The sequence below is a fragment of the Muntiacus reevesi genome, chromosome 5, assembly GCF_963930625.1.
Source record: "Muntiacus reevesi chromosome 5, mMunRee1.1, whole genome shotgun sequence".
NCBI classification, from domain to species: domain Eukaryota; kingdom Metazoa; phylum Chordata; class Mammalia; order Artiodactyla; family Cervidae; genus Muntiacus; species Muntiacus reevesi.
Window position 1 is genome coordinate 39833498 of NC_089253.1, and position 13770 is coordinate 39847267.

General features: G+C 38.0%; 1 protein-coding gene across 2 annotated transcripts in view; it reads right to left on the minus strand.

Annotated features, from left to right (window-relative positions):
- Positions 1-343: 343 nt before the first annotated feature.
- Positions 344-13770, minus strand: part of ATL3 (atlastin GTPase 3) — a 41767-nt gene continuing 28340 nt past the window's right edge. For both annotated transcript variants that reach the window (XM_065937587.1, XM_065937586.1), the window contains exons 9-13: positions 8178-8305; positions 7521-7577; positions 6340-6411; positions 5525-5956; positions 344-4766 (exon numbers count right to left, since the gene is read on the minus strand). In XM_065937587.1, coding sequence (XP_065793659.1) covers positions 4680-4766; positions 5525-5956; positions 6340-6411; positions 7521-7577; positions 8178-8305 — 776 coding nt within the window. In that variant the 3' untranslated portion in view covers positions 344-4679. The remainder of the gene's footprint in view (positions 4767-5524; positions 5957-6339; positions 6412-7520; positions 7578-8177; positions 8306-13770) is intronic.

A 13770-nucleotide genomic window follows, 5' to 3' on the forward strand; every position in this document is an offset into this window, starting at 1 on the left:
CCCCACTCCCAGAGACGAACCACTTAACCAGTTGGCTCCAGATCGGGCAACTAAATGAAAGTGCCCAAATTCAAAGGTCCTCACAAGTCCACGTAACTATAAAATCTGCTTCATCTTATGCAATACTGTCAACAGCACAGCTTTCTCTGGCATTATGCTAGAGATTAAGATACTAGTGCGGTATTATTTTGCAGGACAGAGAAAGCTGACTCACTCAAACCACATCACCACTGCCACCTTTGACACCAAGTTTTCATTCGCTTAGAGATCCTATTCACTTTACCAAGCCCAAACCTACTTAACACATCTTCCCATATTAAAGAGAAAGGAAAAACACAAGTAACACAGTGCTGAGATCTTTATTCCATTAAATGACCTTAAAACTAAGAAACAGAAACATGCTTTTAATATACTAATAGCATAATCTAATCCATTGCACTTTTTAAAAAGTATATTAAATTTTAAAGCCATTCAAAAAGTCTAGGAGGAAGAAAGTGCTTTTAACAAATCATTTTTTTTAAAGAAAGAGAAATCAGAGAAGAAAATTTGTATATGCTCAAAATTAGTATTAACTCCTTTAAGGCTTAAGTCCATGACAGCATTTATGTATCTAAATTGGAACACTTTGAGAATCAGATGCATCTTCCCCTGGTCATAAGAACACTACATTTATAATCTTAGTTCTGGCATGTGAGACTCCTTTCCCAAGAAGAAAAACTTCTTCTAAAATCTTTCTGCCCTTAGATTAATCTTGAAATCCCCTGGTAAGGGGTACTCTGTCACTAATCTTCAAATTTATGATCCTCTCTGTCCTTTTTGTTCATTTTTATTTATGGCTTATGGTTTTCTGTGCATGAAAAGATTCAGAGGTTCAAGTCACAGTGCTAAATTTTTGCTTTTTCAAAGAAAAACAACTTTCAAACTAGTTTTTTTAATCCTAAGTACACCTGTTGGTAAATAGGACACTTGTACATTCATTTTTCAGAGAAGGCACTAGGACTTTCTAATTTAGAGAAACATTTTCATAGAGCTTGGGTAATCCTCTGGACTAAATGCATCCTTGTTACTCCTAACACTGAACTCTCGTGACTGTATCTGGCAGGAGACCGCCTATTCTGAAGCTCGGCGAAAGGTGTCCACTTGCCTTCGGGCAGCACCGAACTGCAGTTCCTCCCCATCCCTCAGATCAGTCTCTCCCACAGTGATCTCTGAACCACCTGTGATGCTATTTTTAAAAGTGGTGATTCCAGGGCCACAACCCAGACCCAGATCCACTGGGGCAATCCCTGGGTACAAAGCTAGCAATTTGAATTTTTTTAAATATGCCTCCCAGGGTTGTTTTATGCAGGTCAAGATAGAAGAGAGCCACCATTCAAAACACAGTTACATGATTTCACAGAAGGAAAACTATTCAACTGCAAATAGTCTCTTACAAGTGGGCTTCAGAATGTCATTTTAAAACACCACCTACACAAATAGTTGGTATGTTAGTAACTGAAGTTTTTCTTCACTATGCCCCTATTCCTTGACTAAAATTTTGATGGATCTAAACATTAAGCCAAATGATGCAACCTGTGTTGGCTACCTTAGATGGCAGCCATCCTAAATAATCCTAAATTACATTTCAATAGTTTCATGGGGGGAAAAAATAGCTCTATTAAGATATCCATATAAGTTACATTATTTTGTTTAAAAAAACAGGGAAAAATAAAACTATTTCTTTTTTAATCACTTTTGCCTGGACTTAAATCAACTATGTAATTTTTCTGTAACTCATACATACTTATCCAAGACACCATTTTCATAAGCCAGGTGGAACACTGGGTATAACCTGTTAAATGCACTGCCAGTACGCGGCAGTTTGTCTGTTTGTTCACCTAAAGCATTTTACTTCACGAAAGAGAAAAAAAGGAAAGACCAGGTAAAACAAAAACAATACTCTTAAGCAACTCTACCAAATGTGAAACTACAGAGACCTCCATGCGACAGCTTTCTTGGTATACTGCTAAAATAAGGTATGACTCTGAGGCTATTTCATCCTCTTACATGATAGTTTTCCCTCATTTTGTCTACACACCAATCTAGAAAGAGGCCTCAGTGAAAGACTGAAATTTTGATTCTATTATTTTTACTTGGAAGCTAACTGGAAGTATTTAAAAAAAAAAAAAAAAAAACTTAACATTTAACTTCTCCTAAAATGAATTCTTTTCATAGAAAATTCTGAAAACCTTTTATATGTTAGCAGGGAATGTGCCCCATATACTCTTAGCAATTAGCAAACTGAAAATGCTTGCTTGCGTGGAAAGGCCAGAGAAACAAATAGCCGGCAAACCTCACCGTCTTAAGTACCGTCCCTGACCCACAAACCAACAGCTGAGGTGGGTAAGAGGAGAAAAGCATTCTCTTCAACCTGGTCGTAAACCTCCCCAGGACTGCTTACAGCCAGCAATGAGAACACACCTTTCATTGGAAAAGTTGATATAAAGTCATCAATTCTCTTAAAAAAAAGAAAAAAAATAGAGAGGGCAAAGGAAAACTCATAAAAATCCTCATTGAGAAAACTATAAACAATTTCCAGAGGCAGAATAAGACCAAAAAAAAAAAAAAAAAAAAAGGTTTCCCCAGGGTAATTAAACAAAGTTATTCCTTTATGATCAAAACAGAAATTTGGTGAATTTAAACAGTAACTAAATTCTAAGGTTTCATTAAATCATACATGATTGCATGTTTTTTATTTTTTAAAAATCTAGTATTTTAGTATTGAAATAAGTTTTAAACATAGCATCATTTTCTCACCATTAAAAGTAGGATAATTCTAGACAACTCTTCTGAAATCTATAAACATGCTTATACAGTGCATTAAAAGCTAAGTATGTCAACATCTGTAAGGCCTTTAGCAAATAAGTATCAATCTTCAGGAAGATGACAGGCCACTTGAAAATGCACCAAAATTTCAAAACTAAGGTTTTAATTTAATAAAGCTAAGTATTATTGATATGGAAGTAAACAGTTTTTAGAACAGGTTGGAACTTTTCTAAAATTTAACCCTGATTGAATCAAATAGCAAGAACTTCGGAGCAAGATGGTATGTAAATATGAAAAATACATTGAACACTTAGAATTAATTCAAAACTTACAAAAATACTTGAGTGGTAAAGTGTTAAAATAGTCAAGAGAAATACTCTTTGATAAAAAGATGACAGACTAGAAAATACTTTTTTCCACCATCCATTCATACTTCTCCTATATAGAACTTACACTCGGAATTTGCCTGAAACTCCCTACCTCCCTCCCACAACAAAAAAATTATCTTAAGAATTAAGGCTCATATACCTGAATGCTTATATAAATACTTGCAGGCAAGTTGTATGAAGTTTTAAAATCCAAGACAATTCACCATGATAAACAAAGGAAAAGGCAACTGATAGACAAAAATTTTTATCATACAAACAAGGTAAATAAAGAATTTAGACACTTTCTAGATATTATATATCCATACTTGGGTGGGACTTGGTCCTTACTAAGCCAAAGCTACTTTAAAGCTACCAGACTAGTCACATATAAAATTAAATAAAGGATGATTCACTAAATAAAACTGACAGTTTTAGCTTCATTATTAAAAATATCGGATCATGAATAGGAGACTGCAAATAAACATTGTGGATAAAGACCTGATGTACTGCTAAGCCACATGAAACAGGACATCAATTAAAGGCAGCATGTTTGGTAAAAATCCTTCCTCTAGTCCTTGATAAAGTTCTGTTCTCAGGAATGACAACTGTGTGTGAGTTACGTACAATACACATATGTATAGACAGAAACCTACAATCAGCGAGTCTGACCAAGGCACAAGTTCAGATGACTTATCAGAGGTCACATGGTTCATTTAAACTCAAGTTTTTTCCTTAAAGTATTAAACTCATTCCTTTTATTATGAGCAGCTCTGGTTTCTCAAGGCATGTTTGCCTCTTTTCTAGAAAGAAGCTACAGGAATGAATGAAGGCAAAAAAAAAAAACAAAAACCAGAATATGTTCTAACAAAACTGCCAGTCTGTCAAGAAACAGACTTTAAATTTCAGTGTATGGTAGATTTAAATACAATTTTTCCATATTATGTGGCAAACACAATTCTCTAATATCGTAAGATTTAAAAACTGTAATAGCATCATTTTTAGTCAGTCTTTAGTTTTGAAGCTTTTGCCAAGTTTTGTAAACTTTTAAAAAAGGAATCCTTCTCAAAAGAGTATGGTACAAACTGACAATTCACCTCAAAACAGCATCTTTCATGTGAGTGTCCTCAATTTCCTCCCGATCAAGTCCTCGAAAGCATGGGTTCAATCTTAAAAGGCACTAAGCGGCACATAAAGGACTGAAAATCGCATTTCCATTGTTCTTTTAGCTTTTTCCCCCATAAAGTGCACAAAGCAGAGAGTAATAAGAAAACAGACTCAAGCTTGGATCTACACCAGCAAGGAAAACAAATGCTTCCAAGAGAAATGGAAGTGTGTTTAAGAATTTGAAACCACAGGAAAGGTCTGTTCATTTATTAGTGCCGTGTTTCAGCTCTTCCCAGATGGTCCCGGGTCTGCTTTCCTGGAGACCTGGGCCTGTGGCCATCGCAGAAGCCCAGAAATCAGAGGGAGCTAGAAGGGTTCTTGTCTGATCCTCTCGTTAGGATGCTACTGAGCTTTTTTATCGGAGGGTGGTCTCCCAGCAACTGCATCCCTTACAGCAGCCTGAGTGGAATTACCGATGTGAGAAGTGGCCTGCAAAAGTCCATTTATTCAACATGTCAGTTAATAAAATTACAGCACAGTGTCAAAAGAGCAAGCCATTACAGACAAACTTTCAAAAATCTCTGTCTACACTGAGACTGAAAATTAGGGAATGAAAATGCAGGGGTCAGGGAGCCTGTGGCAGCTGCTAATGCCCAGAAAGTAGGTCAGCTGAACCTTTAGTGGGTGGGCAGCTCGCCAGCATTCACCACAAGCTTCTAACTTAACTAATCCGTTCCTGCCACTCAGAAAAACAAAGCAAAGTCTCAAATCTGTAAACCTGGAGATCATGTAATATCAAAAGCCACTGATTTGATGAACTGATGTAAGTGAAAGAAATGCCATCCACTGGCAGATCTCAAAACAGAACATTTTGCTAAATTCATATTTTTCAAAGCTCATGACTTTCAGTGAAGCAAACTAACCTTGGATGTGGGAGATAATCACACAGGAATTATATCTGATGAACATGTATTTAAAAGTTTCCCGTGAAGAACACAATGTATATTAAGTTGGAAAGTTTTCTGCATTAATGAACAGGTTTTAGGCATGGAAACAAAATATTAGGAATAAACATTAATATTCTAAAGAACAATAATAAAACATAAGGCCTATCAAAAAAAAAAAAAAAGGCATGTTTTTAATGCCTTCTATCACTATTGAACTCTTCCAAATCGAGATATTTTACAATAGAAGCATGGATATCTATCTGTTACCAACCGTCAGCCTCCTGGGTTGGCACCACTTACCTGCTCTAACACGTACGCTGCGCCGGAATCAATAGCACCGCCCAGCTCCCGATACTGACCAGAGTACCTGATGTACCCCCAGGTGAGAAGCGCTATTAACAGCAGTCCAACCATACAGTTGAACAGCTGGGCCACCACCTCAAGACCAACAAAGCCAGTGAGGCCGGAGGCGATGTACAGAGCCACGATGCCCGTGAAGAGCACTGCGGGGGTTCGGAACGTGCTAAAGACATTCTTGCTACTGTTGTGCTTGCAGAAGTTCTCATAGAGTTCCTTGATCTCCTCCTCCAGCTCCTGCTGGTAACGAAGGCTAAAATCCTTCCCGCCCATCTTTTTTGTCTTCTTAAAATGGTCCAGAGCAAGCTGTTTGAATTCGCAGTGCTTCTCCTCTAGAATGTCTGGAGACAAATACGGTTTGTCTCCCCCACAAACCTGACAAGAATAAAGACAGAACACGGTAAAGAATCCTTCAGAAACAAGTGCCAAAGAAAAGAAGTGAAAACGCTGAAAAGCTTAGAAAAGTTTAAGATACTAGAAATAAACTTTAAAATGATGACTGAGATCAATAAAAGTCTGGGTTCAATTCTTCTGAAAAGCACACTTAGTAACCAGGGTGATATTGATCAGTGAGAGCAGTGACACTATAAGGAAGGCTGGCTTAGAAAGGGTCATAATTAAAAGGCCCCAAAAACCAGAATAACCTGAATGGTGCCTCATCATCATAAGAAACACTAAGCAGGATCAAGTTGGGACATCTGAAGTTAAAAATATTGCCCAGGTTAGATATTTCAGAGTAAGACTTATGTCCAACACACCTCTTCCATGTTGTTGTAATAAACGTCCTTGGCAGAGGCTGCAGCTGCTAAATTGTTGGCTTCAGCGGTGGCCTTTTAAGAAAGAAAACCACAAACTATAAATTCTTTCTCTTTTAACATTCTTCCACAAATAACCAAACAGAAGTTTTGTTTCATTCTATTCCCCATTCTTCCTTCTTTATGATTCTTCTGTTATTTTTCAGGTTTCCACACAGTCCAACTGATTAAATAAAATACACCTTTTCTGCCAGATTTTCTGCCAAAAAATGTTCTCATACATAAGAATCTTTGTCATAAAACTAAACCTCTGATAACAGTTCATAAAACTAAACCTCTGATAGTAGTTCCTTTGCTTCAATTTTGTATGTTAAGAAATAGATATAACTCAGAAGAGAAAAAATTTATCTTTACAATACCAATCCCACATGCTAACTCCCTTTGTGAAAATGTTTGTCTACTAAAGAAATAAACATTTGGCAATAAACAACCTTATCTTCAGCACGTGTAAGTCAGAAATCATATGTATTCACAAAATGACATCTTGAAAACATCAAAATGTTGATAATAAAACTTGCTGAAAATGAAAAACCTGATTAGTAAGTAGATAAGTCAGGACATGTTTTATGAAAATAGACAACAAACAGGCAATAGGAGAACGATCTGTCTAACAGAATGGGGTATGTTTAACCTGGGTACAGTACACTTGTGAGGAAGCTGTTCTGTTCTAACTCCACCACCAGGAATACAGACAAGAAGATCAGAAGGCAATCACACTGTTGCAAACATGCTAGATGTGAACAGACCTCAGCATGATGAAAAGGGAGGCCTCTCCTGCTGGCTCCGTGGTAAAGAATCTGTCTGCCAATGCAGGGACACAGGTTCGATCCCTGGTCCAGGAAGATTCTACACACCACGAGGCAACTAAGCCTGTGCTACAACTACTGAGCCCATGCTCTCGAGCCTGTGAGCCACAACTACTGAAGCCCGCACGCCCCAGAGTCCAGGCTCTGCAACAAGAGAAGCCACTGCGGTAAGAAGCCCAGTGCACTGCAACAAAGAGTAGCCCCCCTCCAGAAAGCCCTCGTGCAGCTACAAAGACCCAGCACAGCCAAAAATAAATAAAAGTTTTTAAAAAAAAAAAAGAAAAGGGGAACTACCAGGACTGTCAAAGAACTGCTTACCTGAAGCATGGATTTGGGGTGAGGCAGGTCTTCTCCTTGGTAAATTTTAATATATGCCTTAGAATATAAACACAAGAACAATTATGAAAAACTCCATTGGTCATATTTAACTGCAGCTTACTTTTCAGAAACAGTGACCATACAACTGCATTTTCCTAAAGACCTAGATCCACACCCAGGAATTAGCAAAAACACAGCACACCTTTGAGTGCATGTTAGCATGTTTTTAGTTAACTAAAAATGTTCTCAAAGCAGCACACGCCTACCAAGGCCATGGCTCCCGCCAGACTCCCCATGCACGCTGGCCTCACCACTGCCTGTGGGCAGAGTGACCATCCGCCGTGAGGTAGTCGTGTCACATCTAGGTGCCGTCTCCTACTCACAGCAACTTCCTAACCACCTCCTCTCCACACCATCTTCCTTGAGGAACAGTCTTCCTTTAGCCACAGTAATCACTCCTCTAAGAGAGTGCAGAGAACATCCACTTGGTGCCTAGACCAATACTGCCACCCAGTGGCCCACTCCTGGAAGGACACTGGAGTCTGAAAAGGCTTTTCCTTCCAACTCCCCAAGCTTTAAAATACCTGAACCGAGTTCATAACCTGTATCAGTTTCACCAAAAGTCAAATATTTTAATAATGAAAACCCCATATTTACCTTAAAATACTCCAGCAGTCCCCGACAGGTGACTTTTGAGCCATTGATCTCCTTTTCCATTAAGTTGGCTGGGTTTAATACATACAGGATCAGTGTCTGTAACTGCTCTTTGAATTCACTGGCAATGTCTGTTCGCAGGACCAAGAGAAAGGAAACAATAAGCCAAACAGATTTATTCAACCAAGGGGAGCATAAAGCACAATCTTCAGTCTATCTGGCTGTTCTAACATCTGCTAGCTGAAAGAGAGGGCCAGGGGTCCCAGACTGTGAGCCTGACCCTTTCTGGCAATAACCCGGTTGCTGAAGGGTCTCTGTTCTCATGTACCTGTGCGGTCTCCTTCCTTCCGCAGTATTAAGTCCTCTCTAGTCCATAACAGCGAAGAAGGCAATGGCACCCCACTCCAGTACTCTTGCCTGGAAAATCCCATGGACGGAGGAGCCTGGTGGGCTGCAGTCCATGGGGTCGCGAAGAGTCGGACACGACTGAGCGACTTCACTTTCACCTTTCACTTTCACGCATTGGAGAAGGAAATGGCAACCCACTCCAGTGTTCTTGCCTGGAGAATCCCAGGGACGGGGGAGCCTGGTGGGCTGCCGTCTATGGGGTCGCACAGAGTCGGACACGACTGAAGCGACTTAGCAGCAGCAGCAGCAGCAGCAGTTCATAACAGAATATGCAGAATATCGCTACCCTGGTTTTCACTCTGCGAGATTCATGTCTACTCCCTACACGTCCAAGAAACTTTACTTTTTATTTTATGGGACTTCCCTGGCAGTTCAGTGGTAAGGGCTCTGCCTTCCAATCAGGAGGTGGGGGTTCAATCCCTGGTTGGGGAACTAAGATCCCACATGCCTTGTGGCCAAAAAGTCAAAACATAAAACAGAAGTAGTGTTGTAACAAATTCAATAAAGACTTCAAAAATGGTCCACATCAAAAAAAAAAAAATCTTAAAAAAAAAAGAGAATTTCATTAATATATCTTCAGGAAAATCCTTATCAACCCTTCAGGTTCTCCCAGACCAGGCCTTTGCCACACCCTCACTCTCCCCCTTAAAAGCATTTTATTCATTTGCTTTACTTTTGTTCATTTTTTTTTTTTTTTTTTTTTTTTTTTTTTTTTTTACTTTTGTTCATTTTTTTAAAGTTAAAGGAAGTAGAAGTACCTGAACCTCATGATATTTAATTTCTATTATCTCCTCAGAGAGGTTCTCTGGGCCGCCCCAAAGGGAAAAGACTACTATTTCAGAAAACATGACAGCTTCTTTCCAGCTTCTGTAGTGTTCCCACAGAAGGTTCAGGAAGCTGTTAAACAGAGTTCTTTCCTCAAAGTGAGAACTAGCTGGCCCAAGTACGAAAATGCGAGGAATCTGATTTACATGATCCAGCATCTTCGTAATTCAAGTTATTGAATTCAACTAATTCAAACTATCAGCTAAAAATAAAGTAGACAGGAACCCACACAAAGGTAGGAACTCCTTAACACTGCATAACCCGAATTTACAAAATGGAGACAGTCTTATGTATTCATTTAACAGATTTTGACCACCTTTTTGTGGCAGGCATTGTTGTAAGAGTTGGGGATAGAGCAGTGAATAAAACAAAAGTGGTTTACTAAATTTTTTCCAGCTACAAGGATCACCATAAAAATCTCCACAGAAAAACTTCAGGTTATTTTATTTCTAAAGATTATAGGGTCTTCTAAGAGGAATTACTAGGTATGTGAGAAAAATATAAATTGCTGGAAAATATTCAAAACTATTAAAAAATGTAACAACCATCCATAAAACCCACCATCAGACAATCAAAATTAACATGTAAAATACTCTCCCCTTCCTTTTTAAGGTTCTTATATCTTGCTAAACTGCTTTTGTAGAAGATTGTACCAACTTATATCCCTATCACCAACATATGAGAAGGCTTGTTCATTACTATGAACGCATGAGATTTTTATTGTTTTTAAAACCTTTGCTGACTTGATTGGTGAAAAATCGTGTCTTGCAGCTTCTGCTTCTGACAGTACTAAACATCAGAGAATCGGATGGGATCTTCTTCCTAACAAGATCCTGCAAAAGATATTCTATTCCAGTGTAGACTTGGGAGTCTACAAAGTTTACAAAGAGAGCTGCAAGGGGCTGAGTAGGTGGGGAGTGAGCTGAAACCAGAGCACTGAGCTAAATACATGTGAAGTTGTGGCTATTCACTATAATGGGGTAACAAACTTTCCACAAAAATAATTCCTGAATTAAGTTGGATCCTGAAACGGGACTGCAATCGTCCTGGGTTGGTAAGCCCCTAGCTCCCCGAAGAAGCAAACACAGATCAAATCTCCTCTGGAGGAAAAAAAAGATCTGAATAATATACCAAAGAACAGCACAGAGAGATCGGATGATGCAAAATAAGGAAGGAAACTAAGATATGGAAGACAGAATACAAGGTTCACAACTAAAAACAGACATACAGAATCTTGACACTGCAGAGAAAGAACACCCAATCGAAAACTAGACAAGAAGAATTTCAGAGGAAAGGAAACATGAATGGAAATAAATACATGAAAAGATATTCAACCCCATTAGTAATCAGAGAAATGCAATTTAAGATCACAATGAGATACTATTTTATAATCACGAATTTAACAAAACTAAGATGGCTGTTAATACCAAGTGTTGCCAAGGATATGGACCAATGGGAATTTTAAAACACTGATGAAGGAGTGTAAATTGGAATAAGAACTTTGGAAAACAATTTGGCATTACCTAAGGTGAAGATATATATATTTCAATTATCCATCAATCCCACTTTTAAGCACATAACCTGGGAAACTCCCATATATCCACATCCACAAGAATGTTAATAGCAGTGCTACTCATAATAGCAAAAAAACTAGAGAAGCCCAAACTTCCACTGAGAATAAACTGTTATATTCACAGAAGACACTGTTATCCTACAATGAAACTGAATGAATTACAATCACATGCAATAATACAGATAGCCTTAAAAATAAAGCACACATAGACAGTAATGACAACTCTATATGCAAGACAACAAAAGAGACACAGATGTAAAGAAGAGACTGTTGGACTCTGTGGGAGAAAATGAGGGTGGGATGATTTGAGAGAATAGAATTGAAACATGTATATTACCATATGTAAAATAGATGACCAGTACCAAGTTCAATGCATGAAGCAGGGCACCCAAAGTTGGTGCTCTGGCACAATCCAGAGGGATGCGGTGGGGAGGGAGGTGGGAAGGGGGTTCAGGAGGGGGGACACATGTACACCCATGATTGGTTCATGTTGATGTATAGCAAAAACCACCACAATATTGTAATTAGCCTCCAATTAAAATAGATAAATTAATTTAAAAGAAAACAAAAATAAAAAAATAAAGCTCACAGTGAAAATGCAAATTGGCCACATACTATATTTTTATAAAATTAAAAAAAAAAATTGAAGAAACTTAGCAAAAGACTGTTAAGTGAATCAAACACAAGGGCTTCCCTGGTGGCTCAGATGGTAAAGAATCTACCTGCGATGCGGGAGACCCGGGTTCGATCCCTGGGTTGGGAAGATGCCCTGGAGAAGGGAGCAGCTACCACTCCAGTATTCTGGCCTGGAGAATCCCATGGATAGAGGGCCAGGTGGACTATAGTCCATGGGGTCCCAAAGGATCGGACACGACAGAGCGACTTTCACTTCAGTTCACTTCACATACAAGTAATAACTTTTTAAATTCAAGGACAGAATAAGCAAAATTTAGAATAGTAGTTATTTCTGTGGCGAGGCAGGGGGAAGGAAAGAAGCATACAAATATAGAAAACAGCACTGATAATGTTCTCAATAAGAGACTGGAAAACTACAGCCCTTGGGCCAAATATGATAGCTACTATATTTATAAATAAAGTTTTATTGAAATATAACCATGTACATTCATTAGTACAATTGTCTATGGCTGCTTTCTTGCTACAAAGCAGAGTTAAATAATTGTATGGCCCACAACGTCTAAAATATTCCCTGTTTACTCCATTACAGAAAGTGTGCTAATTCTAGATCCAGATATTAATAGTAAGTTGGGTAGTGGGTTGATAATATTCATTACATTTCATACCTTACATATATACATTATGTGTATTCTTTCTTATATGTAATATTGATGCATTCTTTTGGATATCAAATAGCATATTTAAAAATTTAATGGTAGATCATTCTTCTAATTTGCTTTTATTTATTTTATTACTTGTTAGGCCAAACTCTCTCCCCTATTTGTTCATCAGCTGACTACCTTTTCAGTGAACTTTTAGGGCCTTTATCTTAGTCACTCTTCAGCAAGTAAACAGATATATTGTTCTTTATGTGTACTATGGTAACTGAAATTTTTTTCCATTTTGTTTGCCTTTTTATAAACATGCATAAGATTATTATGTATTCAAAAGTATAGCACTTTTTCCTGATAATTTCTTTTATTTCTTCTAATTTTAAAGAGTCCTTCCCCAATTCCAGAGGTCAAATAAAATTAATTTTTCCCCATGCTTTCAATTTTATAATTAGAGTTTACTTATGGTTCATAAATTGAAATCTGCATGAGATGCTTTTTTTTCTAAATAGTAACATATACTTCTAATCACTGATTTCTACATCATCTTAAATAATCAATCAAAAGATCTCTTGACATCAAAAAATGTTTGTTTCTTAATGAGCTACCTAAATAAACGGATACCGATCTCCATCTAAATACCCTTAATTCCATAGTCTTCTCAGGATGGCACCAAAATATGGCCCTATACCAACTTTAAAAAGGGGTTGATCCCTACATTTAACATTTGATAAAGGTGACATTTCAACCAGTGAGGACAAGTTGGACCCTTCGACAGTGTTGAGACGCATAAGTAGTCATTTGGAAAATAAGCTGGATCCAAACTGGATCATGGGAAAGACTCTGACCCTGGGAAAGACTGACGGCAGGAAGAGGAGACGACGGAGGAGGCCATGGTTGGACGGCATCACCGACTCGATGCACGTGACTTTGAGCTCTGGGGGTTGGTGATGGACAGGGAAGGCTGGACTGCTGCAGTCCCTGGGGCCGACACAACTGAGTGACTGACTGAATTGAACTGAAACTGGATTATAAATTATAATGTGAAAAAATGGGACCTCAAACTTTCAAGAAAGAAAAAGTGAGACAAATTCTTTAAAACCCTGAAGTGAAAAACACATAGTGTACATATTACTAATATGCTATCCTATGTATATTTATATTTGTTTTGCATATACTAAAGAAACTCTAGAAGCCTACAAAAATGGAATAGACTTTTCACTGAATACACTTTAATCCTTTTAGGGATTTAAAACATGTGACTGCATTATCCACTTGGAAAAACTTTTTTAAAGGTTTCAGCAGTCATCACACTGAAAGACAGAGCTTCAGAAATATTTCACACAAGAAATAGCAGGATCTACCCGATCCCTCTGGATCTAGACACCACAAATGGTATGGTCCAGGGTTTTACCCAGATTTAATAGACCCTCAACTATTAATGTTTCTATGAAGGCTGAACCAAAATATGAGTTTTAGACTTAAGGACAGACAAGAACTACTG